General features: G+C 43.0%; 1 protein-coding gene across 1 annotated transcript in view; it reads left to right on the forward strand.

Annotated features, from left to right (window-relative positions):
• The first annotated feature begins 238 nt into the window (after positions 1–238).
• Positions 239–25,664, forward strand: part of LOC138738769 (multiple epidermal growth factor-like domains protein 9) — a 210,238-nt gene continuing 184,812 nt past the window's right edge. The window contains exon 1 of the mRNA XM_069889662.1: positions 239–565. Coding sequence (XP_069745763.1) covers positions 271–565 — 295 coding nt within the window. The 5' untranslated portion in view covers positions 239–270. The remainder of the gene's footprint in view (positions 566–25,664) is intronic.

Below are 25,664 nucleotides of genomic sequence, written 5' to 3' on the forward strand. Positions count from 1 at the left end.
CCGGGCTCTTTACTTTCTGACCTCAGATGTTGCAGGAAGCGGCGCCTCCAGCGATACTCGCCTCAACCTAGCTTGTTGGAGCGTCGGAGCCTGCTCGCTCCGCGCCGGGCTCTGATTGGCGTGGGCCCGGCGTTCCCGATTGGACGGTGGAGCGGGCCCGCGCGCTGCAGTTGGCCGAGCCGCCGATCGGTTGGGCTGGCTCCGCCCCCCCCCCCCCCCCCCCTCCACCCAACCTCGAGGCTCCCGGGACCAGCTGTCACTCAGGCCGGGATGCGGCTGCACCGGGCCGATTGCAGGCAGTGGCGACAAGCTGCGGAGCGAGAGCCGGCGTGGCAGCCGGGCACCATGCGGCCGCCGGGCGGGAGGCTGGCCCTCATCCTCCTATGTTTGGCGTGGCCGGGACTGGGGCACGCCGGCTGGAACGGCACCGAGGGATACGGCAATGCCAGCAGCCCACTGGACTCCGGCACCTCTGGCCAGCTGCGGTCCACTGCCAATCCTCTGGCTACCAGCAGCAGCAGTAGTGGGGCTCCCAGCAGCGGCTGGGCGGACGAACCGTGGCAAGGTGAGCGTTGGGTTGCGTGTGTCAGGTTGCAGCTGACTCGGCTTTGACCAGTAATATCGGGCTTTGACGTTTGCTGGGTCAGTTGATCCCCGGCAGATGTGCAAATGGGAAAAAGGTGGCTTCTCAGAACCAAATGCCAAATCAAGGTGGGGTGGGGGCGCAATAAATGGGTGTCAGCGTGGGTCATGATAGTTGAAATCTAGCTGCTTGTGTCAAGTAGTCGGGATTTAAATGCTGAGGACGGAGTAGTCGCTACAGCACATTGAGATTTCCGAGCCCCTTCAAAACAATGGGAATTGACGGCTGCAAGGCACGGGCCAGCGGTGTGCCTCCGCCCTTGTGCAATTCCCCCCCCCCCCCCCCCACTCTGTACATTCAGTTCTGTGCCCTCCCCCCCCCTCCTGCCTCCAATCCCCCCCCCCCCCTCCGGCCATCAGCCACATTTCCAGTGGAGGTAAACGTGCTCTGGCTATTTCTGCTTTCATGTTGGGCTTTCAGTGCCACACTGGCATATGGGGGCCTAACTCACATGATTCATACTCAATGACTAAATTAATTGCATTCTGCAGAGCCACTTGTTTATTATCTGTGTGAAGGCTGAGGGTTTTTTTTAAAACAAAAGTTGAAGGTTTTATTGAAGGGTGTCGTTTGAGAAGAACTGACAGCGCTCTCTCCCCTTGCCCACTGTTTCCAAGGATTCCTCAAAATATGGACAAAGGTTATGGAATAAAACGTTGGATGGAGATCTTTGTCACTTCCTTGTCGAAGTCGAGCATCAAATGACTGAGGGGGTTAGATCTTCTTGTGCCTCAGAAACACTAGGAGAACTGTGGAGAGGGGAGGCCGTGGCACGCACCTTGGGCTCAGTGCTCTGTCATTATGGGAAGGAAGTAGGCTTTGAAAATAACCAAGACATTTGTCAGACCTGAGATTTATAATATCACTGGAGAAACTTTGTCCGGTGTCCTATCTTCAGAGCGTTTGCACACCGTGGCTGCAACGTTACTGTGATCGCTCAGCCAGGTGAAATGTTAAGTACTCTCATTATAAAGTAGGTGCATTGTTATTATTGCCAGGAAAAAAAAATGAACTCCTCTAGTTGTGATTGAAGACAAGAACAGGTCAGCAGAAAGCATTGCAGGCCTGATAACTCTGGGTCTGTGTTTAACTGAGGGTGTAACATTCACTAGAATGCCCTTGGCTTAGAGAGGAAAGAAAGGAACCAGGAATCCTCTGGTGATAATCTTTTTTTTTCCATTTAAAAGCACAATTATATTTGACTGTAAAACAGAAAATTCTGGATGTACTCTGAATGTCAATAAAACAAAAGAGATGGTTCTCGACTTCAGGAGGGCTGGGGGAAACCACGCTCTGCTGACCATTGATGGCTCGACTGTTGAGGTCAAGAATATCATTCCTTGGAGTGAATCTCACCTGTCCCTTAACACCAGCTCCATAGCCAAGAAAGCCCAGCAGCACCTCTATTTCCTGCAAAGGCTGAGGAAAGTTCATCTCCCACCCTCCATCCTCACCTCATTCTTCAGGGGATGTTTTGAGAGCATCCTGCGCAATTGCATCACCACCTGGTTTGGAAGCTGTATCACCTCGGTCCGCGAGACCCTGCAGAGGATAGTAAAGTCAGCAGAAAAGATCATTGTGGGCTCCCTTCCCACTATGAAGGACATCTACAACACTTGATGCAGGTGAATGGCAATAAACATGGTGAAGGACTCCTCACACCCCTCATGCAAACTTTTCTCCCTTTTGCCATCTGGTAGGAGGTAATGTAGCACTCAGGCTCTTAAGTCCAGATTGGGCAACAGTTTTTTTTCCCCACAAGCCACCAGGCTCCTGAATTCCTAGAACATATGTGGATAGTGTATCATGGGCTTTTACAGTATACATCTTAATATTTCAATATGTTTAACTTCTAGTCTAATGTATTTATGTAAATATGCTCCGTGGTTCTGGAGAAATGCTATCTCGTCTTGACTGTATGAGCATGGTATGAACGATAAATAAAGGGGTCTTGAGTTGTAAGCTAATCATAATCAATGGAAAAAGAACCAGTGTCTTTGGTTTATGATCGTTTTGGATTGATTATGATGACCCTGCTTCCATAATGCATCCTATGGCCTAAAATCAGAAGACCAGACTTTTTACTTCAGTGTCATTATATTCTTTTAATGGATATGTTGGGATACTCCCCATTTGCAGCAATTAATGATATTTTCAAGTCATATGGTGAACTACAGTCCACGACATGACTGTTTTGGTTTTTTGAAAATAATAGAAAGTAAAGTCTGAAGCAACATTTTTGTGACTTTTACTGTTTCCTGCAACCACAGAGATGTACCCTTCGAGTGAGGCAAACAGCTCAGACAAACTACATGTGTCTTCATTTTGGACACAAGGTATTACAAACACTATGTGGAACAACAACTCTGCTCTGTCATTGTGTTTGCTTGAGAGAACAACAGGGGCTTTCATTATGTTGTTTATTCCCCACGTAAACCATTCTTCCTATTGAATTGGGAGAAAATTGTACTTCAATGCAAGATATCGACTCTAAGAGAATCAGTGTTGAAACTATACCAAATAATTTCACATTGGACATTTATATTCTGCAGACATGAAACATCATGCTCAGGAAACTTGCCTGACTGAAATTTGAGTGTGAGTATAGCTCTTAGGATGTCGATCACCCTTGAATAATGGATTTGAGATGTTTGAGCCCACTAATTATAATGAATTTATTGCCATTTACAGTACATTGTACAATGTACAGATGAACCAAAGTACTTGCTGTAGCTGAATGGGTACTTTGTTTTAAAAAAAAACCAACAAAGCAATTGAATTGTTAATGGAAATAAAGGCAATAAATCCGCAAAAAAGATAGATAATAAATATTCACTAGTGTAAAAGAAGTGATGGCAATAGTGCGGACAGTCCTTTTGTGGTTGTAGCAATAGAGGTAAGAGGGTGCCCATGGATGTTATGACATGAATTGTGGCCGACATGAGCCATCACAAGGCACTTGAAATGTTTCTCATAGAACTGGAGAAAAATGTGCTTCAGTCTGGAATCATCTGGAGATGCTGGAATCTGGAGTAATGATAATCTGCTGGAGGAACTCCGGTCCAGATGAAGAGTTTGGATCCAAAACGTTGGGCATTCTTTTTCTCCCACTGATGCTGCTCAGCTTCTTGAGTTACTCCAGCTGTACTGTGTTCACCTTTAGACTTTGGGTAGGGGTGGCAAGGAACATGGATCAACAGCTAACAAATGAAGATCAGGGAACATGCTTGAGTGGCTGAATTCTCTGCGTTTACCGGGGGGTTGCAGGAATGCCTATTGTTCTGCCTAGCTCTTTTAAATAAACAGAAAATCTTGAACGTAACTTCTTTGGTAAGGATATCTCAGCTCTGCCGGAACAAGATTGAAAGCATAAAATCATATTTTGGGAAAAAAAGGAAGAATTATATATTGTCAAGTCAGATGTGGTGATGGTGTTCACAGGGGCAGTTCCACCAGTTTGGATTAGCTTTGTCTCACTTTCATTTCGTAATACAGCACAGTAACAGACCTTTCGACCCGTGCACCAATGCTACAAAAATACACTCGTGACCAATTTATCTACTAAGCCTGGACATAATTTCGAACGTGGGAGGAAACCAGAGCACTCAGAGGAAACCCACTTGGACGTGGAGAAAATGTACAAACTCCTTACAGACGGTGCCTGATTTGAACTTGGGTTGCCAGCACTGTAAAGCAGTGCGCTAACTGCCTCTGCATCCAACGGATGTGCTTATGGCATTTAACTTCCAGGAAGTTGACCATCACATTGTTATATTAAAAAAAAGTTTGAAGATGGGAGGCACAGTTAGCGCAGCAGTTAGTGCAACGCCTTTCAGCGATCATGGTTGGGGTTCAAATCTCGCATTGTCTATAAGGAGTTTGTACGTTCTCCCCGTGCCTTCGTGGGTTTCCTTCGGGGGCTCTGGTTTCCTCCCACCAATTGAAACGCACTGGGGGTATAGGTTAATTGGGTGTAAATTGAGTGGCATGGACTCATGGGCTGAAATGGCTTGTTACCTTGCTGTATGTCTAAATTTAAATTAAAAAAAAGTAAATTTAAAGACCATTGAAAACAAAAGGATCTGCTGACTTGACCCTTGCTTCCTCAGTTTATTGCTGATTGTGGTTCATGATGAAAAGGAGTGTGAAGGTTATCACTATTCCAAAATTGTTTATGGTTCAGAGCATTTTTCAGCAAGCTTTATTTAATAAGAATTTGAAACAACAAACAGAATTGTGCTATGGATGCATCAAACAAATCTAGCTGGTTAGGGTTGTATGTAGTTGCTTGAGTCAAGTTATTTTGATTAATGATTGGAAAAATATTTCATGGTTTTCTGTGACTGGTTTATCCACAAGCTCAATGTCCTCAGGCAGGCTGATGCATTGTCACCTGCTATGCAGTGTGGAGGATTCTCTCGCAGGTTACTCAGCACATTACGTTCAAAGAAGTGATTATTCTGCTGGATTCAAGTTGTTCAAGAGGACAATTTTTATCAAAGCCAATGCAATTTAATCAGAGATTCAAAAGCAGGAAAATTACAGATACTGAAAACTAAAACATAAAGCAGAAAATATTAGAAATAATCACCAGGTTAGGCAGCATCTGAAGGACTGAAGCTTTGATTTTTTTCTCTCCACTGCTGCTGCCCACCCCTGCTGAGTGTTTCCAACATTTTCTATCTTTGTGGCATCAGAAATTGAATTGCTACAATCCAGATGCCAGGTTAGTGCATCACCACTTCAACTCGGCCCATTCTCAAGCGAGACATGGCATGGGTAACTCATTTAGTAATAAAGAACATTTTACAATGATTTGCTGTAATTTAATCTCAATAGTAATGTTAGGAAATTTCACATTAATACAGCTGATAAAGTTTACAACAAGGAAGCCTTTGACTAAGTACATAATAAACAAGTAAGATCCATTGATGTGGAGAAGCAAAGTGTCAGCTTGGCAGCAGCTGTGTTATTGTAAAATCCTAGATCTACAGCAGTGAGGAAAATCATTCAGTTGATCGAATCTATAATGAGTAAAGTAGAGGTATCCATGGTTTTCTCACTTCTTTGCTCTTTGTCTGTCGTTTACAACTTACCAAGATCAAGTGCTCATCCATGTCTACGCTCTCCCCCTCCCCACTCGCCCTTAATGTTTTGACAATAAGTTCTGGACTCCCATTACCTATGGGCAAATGAATTAGCTCTCATTGCTCCTTTTAATCCGTCTACCAATCATATTATCTCTTTGACCTCTGCGACATCTGTGTATTGACTTCTGGCTATTTCTGACCACGTTCATGATTTTAATCATTCCAATTAAATCTTCCTTCGGTGTTTTCTTCCATGGCAGATTAACCATTAGGCTGAGTAGGCTGAAGCCTAGGGGCCTGGAAGGTAAGGGGGTCCATCACAACCACTAGTACACTAATGTAGCCACTTGTCAGTAAGGGCCTCGAGTGAGACCTGGGCCCACAGGGTGCAGTGCTGCCGGAGCAGAATTCTTAACATGGGGCGCAGCAAGAGAGGTGTCAGTGTTTTTACCCACAATGCAAAGCAGTGCAAAAACTGTTCCATCTCGCCTGCCTTAAAAAGAATACACGAACTGCAACTAAACCAAGTGATCTCCCGTAGTGACACTCTCAGCACCCACCCACTCATCTCTGATCCCCATCTTTCACCAATGCTCGACTTTGGAAACCTGTCACTCTCGGACCTGCCTCCACCTGTCCCATTCTCTCCATCAATGGAGGCTGTATTTTTCCTTTTAAATATATATTTATTGATTTGAAAGAGAGATTTTACAAGTCATATATTGAACAAAAAGTAATCATAAGTCTTAATATATTAAAAACAATATGAATCCTAAGCAAATTAATCAATATAATAATGCAGTAAACATGTATAAAAGAAGTTCATTTGGAGGAACTTTGTTTCATATTCTATTATTGGAATAAATTTATAAGATAACCAAATGAAGTAATCTCTTCAATGTGTAGAGAAAAACAGGAAAGAAAAAAGAAAAGCACAGAAATTGAGAAAGAAAAGGAGAAAAGAAAGGGAAAGGAAATAACCGCTCTCCCCATACTAATCCTACCCCTCCCTCTAAACAAGGTCATCAGCAAAAAAAAGTAAGCAAGGAATTGAGTTTCGGCCTCCACACAATGAACAAGTAACTCCCAGAGCATTCAAGACTGCTTAAAGAAATCTCTTGGTGCCTGCCACATTGACCACCGCCAGTGGGCTGATATCGCCTCCAACCGTGCATCTTGGCGCCTCACAGTTCGACGGGCAGCAACCTCCTTGGAAGAAGACTGCAGAGCCCACCTCACTGACAAAAGACAAAGGAGGAAAAACCCAACCCCAACCAACCAATTTTCTCTTGCAACCGTGCCTGCCTGTCCCGCATCGGACTTGTCAGTCACCAACGAGCCTGCAGCAGGCGTGGACATACCCCTCCATAAATCTTCGTCCGCGAAGCCAAGCCAAAGAAGAAGAATGATAATCGCCAATGGGCCCCATAATTTATCAAATTCCATCATAGTTTCTTGATATCTAATTTTCTCCAAGCTCAAACAAGACATAATATCCTGTATCCAATGCATATGAGTAGGTGGTAAACTGCCTTTCCATTTAATCAAAATTGCTCATCTGGCTATCAATGAGGTAAAGGCTACAACTATTCTTTGAGTTAGATTTAAGGAAATATTTTCCTGTTGAAAATAAACAAAGAAAGTAATACAGGGACAAGGATTCCATTTGACCCTGAGAATCTCTGATACCATCTGGAAAAATTGTTTCCAAAAAACCTTTCAGTTTTGGACACTTCCAAAACATGGACGAGGGGTGTCTCATATATTCCACATCCATCACATAGTGGATCCATGACAGAATAAAAACGGGATAATTTAACTTTAGACAGATGTATACCATTTTAAATTGCAATAGACAATGTTGTGCACAAAATCAGGTAACAAAAACTGTCAATCATGCTCCCTTGCACTTGTGTGCTTGGTACCCAGAGGGGGAGGGCGACCGCACTTCTTTTGCAAAGTAAAAACATGGAAATGCTGGAGGAACTTGGAGGTCTCGCAGTGTCCACAGGAGGAAAATGCTCCTAACTATCACCATATTTCTGTGAAGCTGTTTACTTTTTTAAAAAAGACTCTCCCTTCTCCTATGTTATTTTGTATTGAGACTTTTTTTTTAGAATGGATTTTATTTATCCTTTTGTAATTAACAGACTTTTCAAATTATTCAGGGCTAGCAGATGGCTTCTGTAAGGTAAAGCTTTGTTTGATTTTAATAAATATTTTCCTCATCTTCTCCAACCAAATACCAACTGGTGTATTCTCAGCACATACCTGGCAGATAAATTTAGAATATGTGAGGGCATCATGTCCAAAGGCTAATAAATAGAACAATTTCGCTTTATTCGACGAAGGATGGGGTTTGGGGGGGGTTCTTAATAAAGCTCAGTCTAGGGCCTGGGTGGTAATTAATCTGCCACTGGTTCCCTCTTCCAGAGGATGCAGCTCCAGTGTTATCTGTGAACCTTATCCCAACCCATCCGCAGCAAGCTATGGTGGTTGGATCTTGCTCCACCACAGATATTGGGTGGAATAAAGACAGTGCAAGAGACATGACTTTGTCTGTAAAAAGGGAGAATGAACCAAATGGAGAACAGAATGACTCCTGCTGACTCTTGGAAACGGGGAACATCCATTGACAAGTGAATGATGAGATCAAGTTTAGGTTACAGTGAAAAAGTGGCTTTGAAGTGTCGATTGAGAGCTAATGTATCCAGTCTCTGGTCTGTCATGTACCTTAAATTGTAGATTTATCATAAGCTGCACATTTTCCAACAATGAGACCAATAACCACATGTTGCAGGTTCAGTGACTCAATTTTTAAAATTGATTTTTCAGGAATGCCAGCATTTTATTGCCCATCCCTAATTACCCTAGAGAAGGTGGTGTTGAGTCCCTTAGTGATGAGGACTGCTGGAGACCTCTGGTCTCCACGCTGCTGTTGGAGAAGAAGTTCTAGACACAGTGATGATGAAAAAACAACATTTTTCCAAATCCGGATGGAGTGTGACTTGGTGTGGGGGGGGGGATCCTGCATTTTGTAGATATTACATTCCGCAGGTACTGTGTGATGTTAGTGGAAGAAGGAATGTTTAGCGTGGCGGATGGGCTGGCAATCGAGATTGCATTGTCCTGGATGGTGTTGTGTTTCTTGAGAGTTGTTGGAGCCTCATTCAATCAGGCCAGCTTTCCGTCACTTGTGACATACCTAATAAGGTGTAGGGTGTCAGGACTGAGTCACTCTCAGGATCCCCATTCTCTGGCCTGCTCTTGTTGCTGCGTTACATATGCAGTTAGTCCAGGTAAGTTTCAGGCCAAAAGTGACTCCCAGATGTGATTGGAGATCTGATGTCTTGCAATATTTCTATTGTTTTTCTGATGTTTTTCATTGATAATAGTCCTTTTTCCTGGTTGATATTTTTGAACTAATCCTTATGTAACAGATTTCCTAATTCAGTGAGATCATTGCGATGAAACTGCCACTGCTGGATTCTTTAAATGCTTTTAATGAACAATAGGCTAGTTAACTGATGGAACGTTGACAAGGCGTGGATTTGTGGTGTATGCTGTCATGTCAGCGTAGATATTTTCAGATCCAAACACTGTAATTGCATATTTGAAGCTGAGAAATTATAATTTCTCTTATTGATGTACTTTCTAATTTACCTGAATATTATGTATCTATTCTGGTGACTTACTGTTGAGACAGTGGGCCAGCAAACAAGTAATGTGCAGGAGGAGCAGTGGGTGAGAGTGGCCAAATGATTGAAAGGATAATTTCAGTACTCCAGCTTCCAAACGTGGACAATACCAGCTATTATTTCAAATTTGCCATTTTACATTTTGTATGGACGTGTTTCATGAAAGAATGTGCAGTGCAACTGAGGAGGTAATGTGAGGAATATAATCTTTTCTACTTGCTCTCGAGATGCAGCACCCAAGTGGGCAGACTGATCAGTTACCACCCACTCTCTCTTGTTGATGAAGTGAAACAGCACAGCACATTCGAATGTTTGCATTTTCTTGTCTTTACTTCAAATAGAGAAATATTCCTCCTCCTGCTATGCTGAAAACACTTCCAGAATTTTCCTTTTGCCGTCATTATCCTGTAAGCCTGGTTTTGAGTAATACCATTAGACATTACAGCCAGCTGTCCCACCGTATGAGATAATTATTCTTCCTTCCATGCACACTCTTAACTCTCTCTATACTACCTGACTAAGGACATTTTTTTTCCTTTTTAGCAGGAACTTGATTCTAAACCACTTGTCCCTCTTGTCTTGTCATTGTCCTTGCATTTTTAAATTAACTTCCCAGAGGAATGATCAGAGGGCCCTTGATTTGCACTTCATGGAGTAAAAAACATTGCTTAGAAATGCTGGAGGAACTCAGCAGATCTCGCAGCAACCATAGGAGGTAAAGAAATATTACTGATGTTTTGGGCCTGAGCCCTTCTTCAAATTGGAAGCAAATACCAGGCAGGAATCTTAATTAAAGACCAGAGATGAAGGGGGAAGAATGGAAGGGGGAAGAATGGAAGGGGGAAGAATGGAAGGGGGAAGAATGGAAGGGGGAAGAATGGAAGGGGGAAGAATGGAAGGGGGAAGAATGGAAGGGGGAAGAATGGAAGGGGGAAGAATGGAAGGGGGAAGAATGGAAGGGGGAAGAATGGAAGGGGGAAGAATGGAAGGGGGAAGAATGGAAGGGGGAAGAATGGAAGGGGGAAGAATGGAAGGGGGAAGAATGGAAGGGGGAAGAATGGAAGGGGGAAGAATGGAAGGGGGAAGAATGGAAGGGGGAAGAATGGAAGGGGGAAGAATGGAAGGGGGAAGAATGGAAGGGGGAAGAATGGAAGGGGGAAGAATGGAAGGGGGAAGAATGGAAGGGGAAGAATGGAAGGGGAAGAATGGAAGGGGGAAGAATGGAAGGGGGAAGAATGGAAGGGGGAAGAATGGAAGGGGGAAGAATGGAAGGGGGAAGAATGGAAGGGGGAAGAATGGAAGGGGGAAGAATGGAAGGGGGAAGAATGGAAGGGGGAAGAATGGAAGGGGGAAGAATGGAAGGGGGAAGAATGGAAGGGGGAAGAATGGAAGGGGGAAGAATGGAAGGGGGAAGAATGGAAGGGGGAAGAATGGAAGGGGGAAGAATGGAAGGGGGAAGAATGGAAGGGGGAAGAATGGAAGGGGGAAGAATGGAAGGGGGAAGAATGGAAGGGGGAAGAATGGAAGGGGGAAGAATGGAAGGGGGAAGAATGGAAGGGGGAAGAATGGAAGGGGGAAGAATGGAAGGGGGAAGAATGGAAGGGGGAAGAATGGAAGGGGGAAGAATGGAAGGGGGAAGAATGGAAGGGGGAAGAATGGAAGGGGGAAGAATGGAAGGGGGAAGAATGGAAGGGGGAAGAATGGAAGGGGGAAGAATGGAAGGGGGAAGAATGGAAGGGGGGAAGAATGGAAGGGGGGAAGAATGGAAGGGGGGAAGAATGGAGGGGGGAAGAATGGAGGGGGGAAGAATGGAGGGGGGAAGAATGGAAGGGGGAAGAATGGAAGGGGGAAGAATGGAAGGGGGAAGAATGGAAGGGGGAAGAATGGAAGGGGGAAGAATGGAAGGGGGAAGAATGGAAGGGGGAAGAATGGAAGGGGGAAGAATGGAAGGGGGAAGAATGGAAGGGGGAAGAATGGAAGGGGGAAGAATGGAAGGGGGAAGAATGGAAGGGGGAAGAATGGAAGGGGGAAGAATGGAAGGGGGAAGAATGGAAGGGGGAAGAATGGAAGGGGGAAGAATCCTGACCAACAGCCGAAAGGTATTAATTGTATATAAGAGGACAGGTGAGAATTAATTTTGGCTGTGTGGAGAGGAGACAGCGAAAATGTAAGAGGGGGAGAGAGAGACAAAACTAGAGGGAAGAAGGGAGAGGGGGAATTTAACAGAAGAAACCAGAAATGTCAATGTTAATGCCATCTGTTTGAAGGGTGGCACTATCTTCCTTTGTATCCTTGAGACATTTCCCAAGATCTTTAAAGGGGTGGGGGGGGGGGAGGTAGGGCAAACAGTGTGTTGGCCTTTGCTGCAAGAGGATTGGAGTGTAACTTTGATCCTTGGTGAGACTGCATTTGGGATATTACCTATGGATATGGCCTTTCATCCAGAGACAGGATATACTTGGAGCAGAGAAAGTGCACTGTTCACCAGATTTATTCCTGGGATGGATTATCTGCAGAATGGGTGGAAATTAAGCAAATCAAATCTATACTCTTTTGAGTTTGCAAGAATGAAAGGGAACATTAAAAGTAATAAATTCTTATCAGGCTTGACAGGGGAGATGCAGAAATTACAGACCTAAAACATTGACTCTAGCCGCTTTCAGGTGCATTCTCCGCCAAGAATGCTCCGGCAGAAGCGGATGAAGACCTGTGGAACGGTCGTTCAGGTGGCAACCCTGAAAGCACTGCACTGTTCACCTGAAAGGGACAACTGCATGAGAGGCACCTTGGAGCGCACAATGGCTCCTGTCCCTTTGGGACATCGGGGCAGGGGCAACCGGCATGGGACGTCAGGGCAGCATGGCCACCTCAGCCCTGACGTCCCACACCAACTGCCCCTGCCCTGGAATCCCGCGCCAGTGGACAGGAGCAGCGGGGAAGGGGGCTGTCAGGTGTCACCAGCTGATTGCCCTCAGCACGCCCCCTTAGCAGCCGCTTTTAGGCGGCTGCATTCAGGTGCCTAGGAGCACTTCAGTGCTCTGGCGATTATCCATCTCGGAGGGAAGGTTGGAAAGTGCACCTCCTGCTCTTTCAGATGGCCTCCCGATAGCCGCATAGGGGTGGAATATGCGGCTTTACATCGGAGTATTCTGGCCACCTGAAAGATCCTTCTCATTTCACAGATGCTATCTCACCTGATCTTTGGAGTAATTTCTTTGTTGTTTCAGATTATCAGTACCTTCAGTTTAATTTTAGTTTAATTAGATGCAGAATTGTTTTTTCTTTGCAGGAAGGTGTGGAACCAGTGATTTGTCCCTACCTGCTTTCCTAATCTCCTCCTGTTCTTCATTAATTCTTAATTTACTCTGTCCACTCTGACCTCTTGATCTTCCCCTAATTTAATCTCTTTGTGAACTTCCAAACTTCAGAATCTCTGATTTGTCCCTTTGTACTCTCTACCCTCTTCTCTCCCTGTCAGGACTTTCTGCCATGTGCCCAATTATTTCCTGTTTCAGTATCTAATTTTCTCTGAAATTTGGGAAGTTGCTACGGTAAATGTGCAACATAAACGCAACCTGTTGTTGCAACTAGGATTTGCTGAATTTCCACCTTGAATAGTATACACAAATTGGAACGACGTGGGATCATCTGAAGTGCTTCCACATGGACTCATTATTTATGTATGTTTTAAATGGATGAATGATTTAAACATTTGGTAGATTTTGCTATTTGGCTCTGTGAGAATTCAGATATTTTGGGTTGCTTTAGAAATACTAATTATCAGTAAAAATACACCCTGGAAGAAGTGTACCGTAAGTCCCTGGGTTAAGAACGTCTGACTTACAGACAACTCCTACTTACAGATACTCTACGCACAGCTTCAGCAGTTCGTCAACTCGAGGAAGGAGAACGCCTCCCACCATTTTAAGTCCGATCACGTTGCCGTTAACACTATATTGAGCCTGTAACTTTGGCTTAGAATTTTCTCTTATTTACCCTTGTAACCATGCTTTCAAAGTGTAAATCGACTAAATAAGAACCATGTGTACCTGTTCTGATTTGCCTACAAGTTCCACCTAAAGACAGACTTGGGAATGGATCTTGTTCATAACCTTAGGACTGCCTATAGTTATAATAATTTGAACATTGTTTCAGTTGACCTTGTAGAAAACACTTTCCCATAGGAAGGGCTTCTCTAGTGGTCACATTTCTATTGCTCTTGGTTAATCCAGCAACACAGGTTTCAGTGAGTTTCTGCAGGTTCTTTTGACCATATGGGCAAAGTGGTCCGAAGAGTTTGTCAATTCTTGCAGCTCAGGCTTGTTAAACTTCATTTTAGTGTTAGGTTTACCTGCAGTTACTTTGGTAAACGTGGTTGGCTTTCAGTGTTGACCATTAGTTCAAGTACTCAGCAATGAATGAAGTATTCATAAACAAACTGCTGGAGGAACTCAGCAGATCAAGATCAAGCAGCATCTGAGGAGATCAAAGTTGATGATGCTGGTTGTGACCCTCTTTAATGGGATATTCCATCCCTTTTCCTCCACAGATGCTGCTCAACCTGCTGATTTCCTCCTGCTTAATTTTGTTTTACTCCATATTCCAGAATTTTCAGCCTCTCGTGTCTCTAAAGTAGTCATAATTCTAACTGGGCTTGGGGTTCTTCCATGATCATTTAATAGAATCAAAGAACACTACAAACAGAAAAGGCCCTTTGGCCCATCTCGCGATCCAAAACTTTTTTTGCCCAGTCCCACTGACCTGCATTCCTGTCCATATACCTGTCCGTATTTTTCTTAAATGTTAAAACGAAGCCTGCATTTACCAGTTTGGCTGGCATCCCATTTCACATTCCCATCATTCTCTGAGTGAAGAAGTTCCCCTAATGCTCCCTCTACACCTTTTCCCTTTCACCCTTGAGTTTTTAATCTCGCCTAACCCAAGTGGAAAAATCCTGTTTGGTTTGATCTGGAGTTTGAGAGCCCCTGCAGGTTTTGTGAAATGAGCCCCCATTTGTACTATTACCTGTTACCAAGCCTTTACTCTGTTCCTTTTGTTCTGAATATTATGAAGACTGAATCATATAAATGGGGGGGAAAAAAACAATATAATTCGGATACTGGAGATTCTCATCAGCTCAGAGATCAGCTTTGGAGAGAGATTATTATCTCAGATCCAAGACCTTTCTTCAGTTTCCAGCACCTATCTGTGGTATTTTGCTATTGGAAAAGTAAAGCTGTTTATTTTAATGGTGATAATTTTTCTGAGCTGCTTCCAGACATGTTTGAGGGATCATTCTTTGCTTTTTGTAGGCCTGGTAAGGTTGGAAATCCAGTTGTTAGTAAAGCTTTAGAAAATTCCAGCATCTGTTGATAAAGCTTTAGAAATTGCATCCTGTGAAAGAAAAATACATTTTGGGTAGATGAGGCCAGTAATTTCAGGATGTATAGGTAGCTTTTGAATTCCAAATCTGATCCCAAAGCTTTTTTTTAAAAATTTTTGTGATGGATTTCTCAAAAGCTGAAGGAGTTATCCAAGATTGGTGATGGAACTAATATTCTCAGTGATGCGCTGCACAGTATCGATACCCTGATCCTGTTCTTTACTAATGAACAGATGGAACCCTTCTTGAAATTTTGCATATTTACACCCAGACAAATGGTGACACATTGCAGATGCTAGAATCTGGAATAACACATAATCCACTGGTCGAACCTTGAGGGGCAAGCATCGTCAGTGGCTGAGAAAAGAAGTCAATGTTGCAGATAGAGCCCTTCCTGATGCAGAGGTGTAGCTTGCAACATTAGTCTTTTACTTCCCTTGATGATGCCCGACCCCCAGAGTTCCTCCCGCAGCAGATTGTGTGCTGCTCAACATCCAGGGAATGGTTAGTAGCTCCTTGTTCCATTATGGGACATTGCAGAGTTGCAAAACCTGTGATTCAGGAGAAGCTTATGGGACATTTCCAGTTCAGACACAAGTAACATCACCAGGTAATCACTTTTGAATTAATGTAGGCAGAGTTGATGAATTTCATTTTTTTCCAATATTTTCTCTAGAATGGATACAAGGCTGACTGGCCTGTGGTTTTATGGTAAATATTGGAATGTGTAATGGTGAGGGAAGATTTGTCTGTTTATTGAACAGTTGGCCATACATCAGTAAACATTGAAAACTCCTCCCTTGAACTGGGATATTATGGAAGGATGAAAATAAAGTGCATGGCTGACCAGGATATTATTATACTCTCCACTACCCTGAAATGCATGTTTTCTGCCCTTGCTTTCCCAGATAAACCAAATAATACTCTTTAACAATGAAAGGTGATTTAACATTGTTTAATGTGCAAGATATCAAGATTCCTTTATTGTCATGGCACCTAACATGTAACATCATGATCTTGCCTTCTGCCTTTCATAAGGCAAACAAAGAATCACCACTAATGTCACCTGGCACCCTTTATAGTACGAGAGAAGAGAAAGCAAAAGAGTCCCTTCAGAGCCACCGAGTGTCCGTGGATTCACCTCCGGCACTCCCACAGCCTCTGCAGACTCACGGATTCAGCGGCCAAGGCCATTCAGGACTCCTTCTTGCCCTCAACATCCTCTTGATACCTGGTTCCCATGAGCCAGTCTCCAGCAGCCCGCGATCCATGCAGGTGCCCACGATCCATGCAGGTTCCCCCACCGCAGGCCACCTGCAGCCTGTGTAGGTCCTTCTACCACTGGAGACCCTTGCTGGTGTGCCGTTGTGGTCACCATCCCGTTGGATCTCTCTTCTGCTTCTCCTAGTGATCGATGGGTGTTCTCCCTATTTCTGGTGCCCTCCACTAGTTCACTGCCCCCTGGAGTTTGTGTGGACGTTGCTGAGCACAGGTGTGATTGCAGGATTTTACTTGCCAACACTGTTGGCTCCTTTATTGGTTGTTTAAAGCCTGTGTGGAGCTGCCGGCTTTTGGACAGGCATTCAAACCCTTTGGAGACTACACTCCTGTGTTGCTTGATATAGGAAATCTTAGCAAAGAATTTGCAAATTATATGCAAACCTGGCAGTATTTCTCTATCAGTGAAAATGATGTAAATAAAAATATTATTTTTAAAAAAAGGTAAGGTAAAATTTAATATCCAGAGATAAAGCAAGTGAAACTAGCATTCTGAGTTCAATAGACTTTCATTTGATAATGGGATAGTCTATTTGTTGCAGAAAATTCCAATGCCACGTGTATATTTAAAAAAAACTCGTGCTTTGCAATTTGATCCATTTATTGACGTGACAACAATAATAATCTGTCACCAGAAACCATAAAAACATAACCTCATTAGAGAACATTGCCCTTACTGGAAGGAGTGCATTCTCTGACACACAGGACAGTTCAATAGGCAGGAATGCTGTAAATTTTACTGGCATCTCCTTAAATGAGTCAATGTGTCTTAAAAGGCCCAGTATCATGATTGGTGGGTGCTGGTTAATATAACTGCTGAGGCTTTTGCATCAGTTTCTTATGGGTGTTCACCATGTTGAGAGCAGACACCTAAGGAGCAGAGCTGCTTGTTGAAGAGAGTGTTATAAATTATTCAGTCAATTCCTGATCTGCCAAATGCTTCCCACTTAGTGATTCTTTCATCTTGGTTTTATATCTTTGGGTGGGAGATGCTACTGAATTTTAAAACCATGCTGTGCTAAGTGAAAATGCATTATTCATGACGACCAAACCACTCACCAGTTGGCAGCAGACAAATTTTAATTTTTTGGTTGGTGGTTATAGAAGTATCTTAGTTAACTTAGTGACTTGACTTTAAATGATTTAAAATGTCAGTGTGTGCCTGAGAATAAGAATGGCGCATGTTGGACAGCACAGAAGCTTAAAGCACCTGTGACCAGAGAGGATCACAGGATGGGGAGTAGGATATGTTAAATACTGTGCGGCATTGGGAGAAGGAGGTGCCGAACTAGGCTGGAGCTGAAAGAAGGTTTGTTCCACCCTGAGGCAGAAGTGATGTGTTGTTTTTCACCCAAGAAAGAATCTGCTGAGTCCCTCCTCACAGCTTATTGGTACAATACAGTTGTAACAGATTGTCACATGTTGTTTGTAAATATGCAGTATTGCTTGAATTCCAGTCTATTATTTTCACCACCTACTCTTAGAATTATTTATGACACAGTAATAGGCCAGTCATCTTATCATTGCCTTACTAGATGAAAAGACTGATCTCCCCTTCAGCTCTGGCTCTGACCTGGCAGTTATGGCGTTATGGTGTTTTCACTATGCTAAGGGGATCAGTCTCCATGACCCTGTTCCCTCTTTGATGCTGTTGCTGTGATTCTGTTCCAGGTGGTGGGTTCAGTTTCACCTCTTTGCTGTATTTGTGTCTCTCAATAAAGCAGATGTTTGTAAGGCATCTTAATAACCTTATCCTGCTGCATTACCACATTCAAGGATTTTGGACATGCACTCCAAAATCTCAGTTCCTTCACAACCTCCCATTGACAGTGTATTCTTTCGCCTGCAGTGCCCTCCTTCAGTGCTTGTCCAGGAAGAATTGCATTTGCAAAACTATGTTACAAGTGTCCCAGACTTTGCTGTAAAATGGGTAGAATGTCAGCAACAGAAACCAGCAGGTCATAGAGACTGGGCACTGTAGGTAGTACCAGTGCTTATTGTCTATTTCACCTGGCTCTGAACGGAGTGCCTCTATTAAGTCTCCTCTTCTCCTTCTTCACTCCAAAGAGAAAAGTCTAAGCTTGGCCAACCTGAGACTTATTTTCCAATTCATGCAACATCCTGGTAAATCTCCTTAGCTTCCTGTAATGAGGTGATCAGAATGGAACTGAAACCTCGAGGGATCTATGGACCTGGACCTCAAGAAGACTTCTTCCACACCATTAATCCTAATTTCATTAAAGTCCTCTGTTGTGGTGGGATTTGAATTTTTGTCTCTCAAATCCTTAGAACTAGCCTATTGTGCTTGTATTGTGTTAGTGTTGCTCTTTACCTTCAGGTTTCTCATTGGTTTTGAGATCTGAATCCTGGATCCTGTTGTTCACTAAGGCCACAGCTGGTTTGTTATCTTGTGTCAACATTAGCTCACAATATCAGCAAGTTACCACACACCATTTCTGAAGCCTAGAAGTTGCAGCTAAAGCTTTGTTATTTTGCACAATAGGAGTTTGCCAGGCCCAGAAGGTCCAGGCCTTTATGGTGAAAGAAATGTCATGGCATGATGCTGGTTATTTTACAGTCACTCTCAGAATATTGAGACCATGACTAATTGTTATATCTCTTAAAGCAGTACAAACCAGTTGGAGAAATCTAGGGGCTTTTCTTTTATACCACTTGAATAATGTTCAAAAGCTTTTTCATTGAATGAAATATATTTACTGTTGTGGTTTAAAATTTGTAAATAACATTCAAAAAGAGAGATACAGTGAGGCTATCACAGGCAGCAAAGTGGTGATGATTTGGAATTCTCTCAAAAAAGCTTGATTACCTTCATTATTACATAAAATTATTTTAACAAATGATTTGTATGGAAATGTCCTCTAATTTTTGGAAAATCCCTTTCTTTATTGGGGGAAGATTCTGAACTTGGTTTCCTTTTCTTATTCATTGGAGGTTGTCTTCCCACTGAATTGATATTGTTTGCACAATGGACTGTTCCCTGTGAGTCATATCTCCTACTCATTGCTGGGTATTGTTAGTAATTACTTTGTAAACTTGCAATACACAAAGGTGCTGGAGGAGCTCAACAGGCCATGCAGCATCCACAAAAAGTAAAGGGCAGGTTAAAAGCAAAAAAAATCCGAATATAAAGGCGGAGATTCTCCGCCCTTGCGTCACAAACCTTGCCTTCATAAAAGTCTGTGAGCAGCTCCAAGGCGCTGACTCCGAGCCTTCTGTAGGCTTGTGTCAGAGGTGGAGTGGAGTGCTCCATCTTGCTCCATAAATGTTCAGCCACTGCAAGCTAGGGGTGGCCTGACGACATTGCAATGACGCTGTCAGCCTGCGACCTGGGACTGTTTAGTGAACATATTAAGCCAGAGTATCGTGAAATAATCATCATCAGTGCTGCTACCTACTACTGCTCTACTCCCTCATCATTCTCAATCTCCCGGTCACGGTGGGTCAGGATCACGAAGCCGGGATCCCGAAGGTGCAGCCACACCAATGGTGACCATTTTCACTGATGATTTGCAGTATCCAGAACCAAGATCTCACAGGTGAGAGTGAAATATAAACACTGTGAAAATGATCAATGGCCGACTTCTTTACCCATAATCCCCAACACAGCGGGAACCACTTTACGTTTTCCAGAGCGGTTCCCGCTGCGTGGGGGAATGATGTATAACACAGTTGCCCATATTATGGGCAATGCCATGGCAACAGTTGCCCTGCCTGTAGTGGCTCTGGAGGAGGCACCGAGGTGCTGCTCTGCATAAAGCGACGCTGGAGCAGCCTTTTAGGGCTGCACTATAAAATGGTAAATTAAAAATTTTCTCCACTGATAAAGCCGGCCTCAAAGTGGAGGCCCTCCATAAGAGCACCTAATATTTCAGGCCTGAGCCCTTCTTCAGAAGTATTGAAAATAAAACCAAAAGTTATAGGGGCAGGAGTAGGCCACTTCACCACTGCATAACCTGATCTATTATCCCACTCAGACCCACTCCCCTGCTTTCTCCCCATAACCTTTGATACACTGAATATTCAGATACTTATCAATCTCTCTAAAGACACCCAACGACTTGTCCTCCACAGCTACCCATGGTAGCAAGTTCCAGTGGTTCACCACTCTCTGGCTAAATAAATTCTTCCTTGTCTCTGTTTTAAATGGGCACCCTTTAATCCTGAAGTTTTACCCTCTTGTCTTTGACTCCCCTACCATGGGAAGCAACTTTGCCACACCAACTCTGTCCAGGTCTCCCTCATTCTTCTGAACTCGAAGGAGTATAGTTCAAGAACTGGCAAATGTTCCTCATATGCTAATCCCTTCACTCCAGGAATAATTTTTGTGAGTCTTCTCTGAACCCTCTCAAATGCCAGCACATTCTTAAATGACGAGCCCAAAACTGTACCCTTTTTCTCCAAGTGAAGCCTCACCATACCTTCTAAAGTGTTAAAGTCACATCCCCATTCTTCAGTTCCTCAAGATATGAATCCCAACATTGTATTTGCCTTCTTCACCACTGACTTAAGCTGGAATCAAAATTACAATTTCTTTTCATGAATATGTTTGTCACAAAATTTGTGGCTTTGCAGCAGCAATATTATGCAAAAATTGCTCTAAAGATTAGTGCAAAAGAAGAGAAAAAATGAGGTAGGGTCAATGGTTCATTGTCCAATCGTAAATCTGATGGCAAAGGTGAAGAAGCTATATTTATCTCAGGCTCGTGTATCTTCTTCCTGATGGTAGCAGTGAGAAGAGGGGATGGCCTGGGTGGTGAGGGTCCTTGATAACAGTAGTTGCTTTCTTGAGACCCTGCATCCTGTAGATGTCCTTAATGGAGTGAAGACCACTACCTATGATGGTGCTGGCTGAATGAAAAACTCTCTGAAGCCTTTTTCTATCCTGTGCAACCAGCTGATCTGCCTCCCTCCTGTACTCTTCCTCATTGCCTTCTGTGATTCTGCTGATGACTGGTGTCATCGGCAGATATGTAGATGGCATTTGAATTGTGCCTAATCACACAGTCATGGGTGAAAAGAGAGTAGAGCAGGAGGCGAAGCACAACTCCGTAAGGTACGCCTGTGTGGTTGTCAGTGAGAAGGAGACCAGAGTTATAGATTCCCACTGACTGGTCTTCTGAAGTCGAGGATCCAGTTGCAGTGGGAGGTGCAGAGGGTCAGGTTTTGAAGCTTGTTGACTAGCACTGAGGAAATGCTGCAATTGATGAAAAGTGGACTGATGTGTGTGATGCTGTTGTCGAGATGATCTAGGTCTGAGTGGACAGCCAGTGAGATGGCATCTGCTGTGGAGAGGTTGTGGCAGTAGACGAATTGCAGTGAGTCCAGGTCTTTACCTAGGCATGAGCTGGTCATGACCAACCACTCAAAGCATTCCATTGGAGAAGATGTGAGAGCTACTGGGCGATAGTCATTGAGGCAGTTTACTCTGCTCTTCTTGATCTATGATAATGCCCTTTGGAAGCAGGCCAGAACCTCTGACTGCAGCATTGAGAGATTGAAAATGTCCACGAACACACTGGCTAGTTGGCTGGCACAGATTTTCAATATTCTGCTAGGTACATCATCAGGACACGACACCTTGCAATCAACAAATTCTCTTTCTCTTGAAATCTAGTCCTAACCTGATTTTCCCAATCTATTTGCATGTTAAAATCCTCAATGACTACCATAATATTGCCCTTCTGACACCCCTATACTATTTGCAGTTGTAATTTGTGGTACACATCCCATCTACTGTTGGAGGTCTATATATAACTGCCAACAGTGTCTTTTTATCCTTGCGATTTCTTTACTCATTGCATAATGATTCTTTATTAGAGCCATGTCACGCCACCCCCCTCTGTTTACCTGTCTATTCTTTCGATACACTGTGTATCTTTGGACATTCAGATCCCAATGACATCCATCCTCTAGCCATGACTCTGTGATGGCTACATCATATCTGCCAATCTATAGCTGTACTACAAGGTCATCCACTTTATTTCTGATGCTGTGTGCCTTTAAATACAAACCTTGAAATAGTCTTTTATTTGTAACTTTTTTGACTCTACCCCTGTTGCATTTCAACTCATTCCCATGGCTGCATATTTTCCCTATCTGTCGGTCCTGCCACCCAAACTCCCTACTAGCTCTCTCTACTTGTGCATCTCTCCTTCTGCCCCTTTACAATGTAAATCTAGTTTACCCCCCAACAGTTTTAGCAAACCTCCCTGCCAGAAGATTTGTTCCCTTCCATTTCAGCTGTAACTCATTCCACTTGTATAAGTCACACCTTCCCTAGAAAAGGTTTCAATAATCCAAGAACTTGAAACCTTGCAACCTTCACCATCTGCCTTCCCTAGACCTTCTGATCTTCCCTAGCTTGTAGCCCCAGGAGTTTACCACCTTGGAGGTCCTGCTCTTCAGCCTCTTTCCTAACTCCCTAAACTTGAAGGACCTCTACCCCACTTCTACCTGTGTCATTGGAGCCAATATGTATCGTGACCTCTGGCTGCTCATCCTCCCCCTTAAGAACATTCTGCAACCACTCAGACACATCCTGGACCCAAGCACGCGGGAGGCAGCACATGATCTTGGAGACTCTTTTGTGGCCACAGAATCTGTTCACCTAATGATCAAGACCCCTGTGACTTTCATTCTACCTGACTTCACCCTCCCTTCTGAGGCTGAGATCCCACCACAGTGCTGTTTGGTCTGGTTGTGCCCAGATAGGTCATTTGAGTCCTTTTATTAGATTCTCCCTCTATTCATTTCTTTCAATAGGAAAGTAATTCTGTTATTTTGTGAGAAGTTAGTGACTTGACCTGGGGTGAAAGGCTCATGCGATGCATTGGTTACTCTGCTTTCAGCCTTGCTGCAGTAAACTCTTCATCTTGCTCCTTACATTGCCGAAATGCAATATCCCTTTCTTTCTGCATCATTATTAGCTGGGCTTTCAAGGCACATCCTTGATGGTTTTCTATAGTCGGCTCTCTTGTATTATTAACCAATCACTGTTCTCTTTCAAAAGATGAAACTCCTCCTCCAACTGTTTACATCTTGATAAGGCTGAAACTCTTTCCTCAATAACTACAGTTATTCTTCTCTTCTGCTCTCTGGCTTTGCAAATTCTATCTACAATTAAATTTCCATTCTTGTCAACTGCTCTTTGGCTTTTTCTCTTGGTCTCTTTCAAAACTGAAGAATCATTAGGATACATTCCCATTTTTTTCTGAAATTCAGCTTAGTTTCCAAGTACCAAGTTAAAATCTTTCTGGTTAGTGTTTTCCTGACTATCCAATATTTCCAAGTTTTTTTTCAACATCTATTCTCTGAAGGCAGTTGCATCAGTTTTGCAGCCAAATGCTCCTTTATTCCAGGGGCAGGCCAGTCTGCAATTCAAATTTATCCAGTCTGCAACCCAACACTCAGCAATTAGCTACACATTTTTATTAAACCCTCCCAACATTGGCAGCTTGCGCAAAATTTTTTGTTTTCGTTACCGCAGTGCAGTGCATCATGGGACACTGGCAGCTTGCACGAAAGTGGTAGTTTCGGCCACTGTAGAGCAGTGCGTTGTGGGACGATCGAGCTCTGCTACAGTGTGGGACGGTCGAACACTATTGTGCCAGACGGGCAGTGGGATACGATTTTTGAACTGTTGTCAAAAGGTTGAAAATTTTTTCTTTTGTTGACGCTGCACCTCAAATCAAGGTTAAATTTGACCAAAAATTATACATCAACCACTATGTCACCCAATATCGAAATCCTTTCAAACAACAAACAAATCAAGTTTCCCACTGATGGAGCTGCTGTCTCTTTTGGGGTTAGTTATTTTGTTTTCATGGTAACTAATTTTTCTCCTTTTTGACTTTTATGGTTTTTTTAATTGTGTCATTTTAATGACTAACTCGGGATTTCCAGATTTGAAGATGCCTTCCTTGACCTGAAATGCATCATTGTTGGTTTTTGGAAGGAATACGGTTGTCCTCATTGCTTGAACTTTATCTGTGGATTGGTTTTTAATAAATTAATGTATGTTATGTACTTCAAGCAGAGTTTATTTTACTTATGGTAACATATAGGGCAGCAAGGTTGGCGGTTAGCGCCACGCCTTTACAGCGCCAGTGATTGGGACTGGACTGGACTGGGGTTGGAATCCTGCGCGGTCTGTCAGGAGTTTGTACATACTCTCTGTAGTGTACGTGTCTGAATGGGTTTTCTACTGGGGCTCAGGTTTCCTCCTACTGTTGAAAATGTACCAGGGGTGTAGGCTATTGGGTTGTAAATGCGGCGGCATGGACTTGTGGGCCGAAATGGCCTGTCACCGTGCTGTGTGTCTTTTTTTAAAAAAAAAAATCAGCGTGGCCCTCCGGACAACCACTGATACACCATCTGGCCCATGCATGGTTAAAGAGTTGCCCACCTCTGCTTTATTCCATCAGTGCAATTTTCTGAGTTCACCAGTTTTGCAGCGCGCTGCAAGATTTTTGACTATAGAAGCTACCTTCAGATTTGTTCTCAGTCATTTAATTTAGACCTGCCTCAGATCAAGTTTCACAGGAATAATCACCAGCAGTATTTGCCACATCTTTAATATTTATGATATGAATACTTGCATGGTCACGCTGCCGCCAAACACTGCATTTCGTGACTTGTTCGTGACAATAAATTCTGATTCTGCCTCATTGACACCCATTTCTGTTCAAAATAATTCCTTCAATGCTGCTTTAGATGCTTTTGATTTATTTTTGTAGGCATGATTTTCATTATTTTTATATTGATCGTTTTCTTTTTTCTTTAGGAAGTGACTTTCTTATTTACAGTCTTTTGCTGCAGTGTTGTCTTTTCCTTAACACACTCTGAACAGAGGCTTCCCAGAAGAATTTGGATCAATCTCAACGCTCACAGAAGAGACATCTATTTTCTGCCTTTTATTTCTTTTTGTTCTCTTTGTTTCAGGAATGCATATTTCTCCTTTTTTTCTTTTAAAAAAATATTTTTGTTGAGTTTAACCTAAAAATACTGCATACACATTCTTTAATAAAATGACCTATCACAAATTAAATATTGTTTATTTAACGATATTTCTTTAAAACATTAAATTCTCTCAATATAGTAATTAACTGTCTATCTCTTTCTCCTAATATAATCCAAAATAATTCTGGATAAAAAATAAGTAAACCTACATTAGACAATCCCTTGATCTAAACAAAGGGTAAATTCTGTCTAATATAATATGATCTAAGACAACCATATTTAAACCCATATTTAACAAGTTAATCTATAAAAATAAAAATTAAAAAAACAAAATTGAATCTTATCCCTCCCTCTAACCAAGGTTACCTTGTGAAATAGTTGTAAAGATATGGATTGAATAGTGACCTTTAGACACTAGACAGAGAATCTGCGGAACATCCAGACTTCTTAAATCTTCCAATCATGATTAGTATTGAATGAATGGCTCTCACAACTTGTCAAATTGAAATTTTCTATCTTAAATGTATTGTCGTGCTGGACACAGCCAAGAAAGACTCAGCTACCACATTGAAAGTCGTTGTAAAGGTGCCGTA

This window comes from Narcine bancroftii, chromosome 1, assembly GCF_036971445.1.
Source record: "Narcine bancroftii isolate sNarBan1 chromosome 1, sNarBan1.hap1, whole genome shotgun sequence".
Classification (NCBI taxonomy): domain Eukaryota; kingdom Metazoa; phylum Chordata; class Chondrichthyes; order Torpediniformes; family Narcinidae; genus Narcine; species Narcine bancroftii.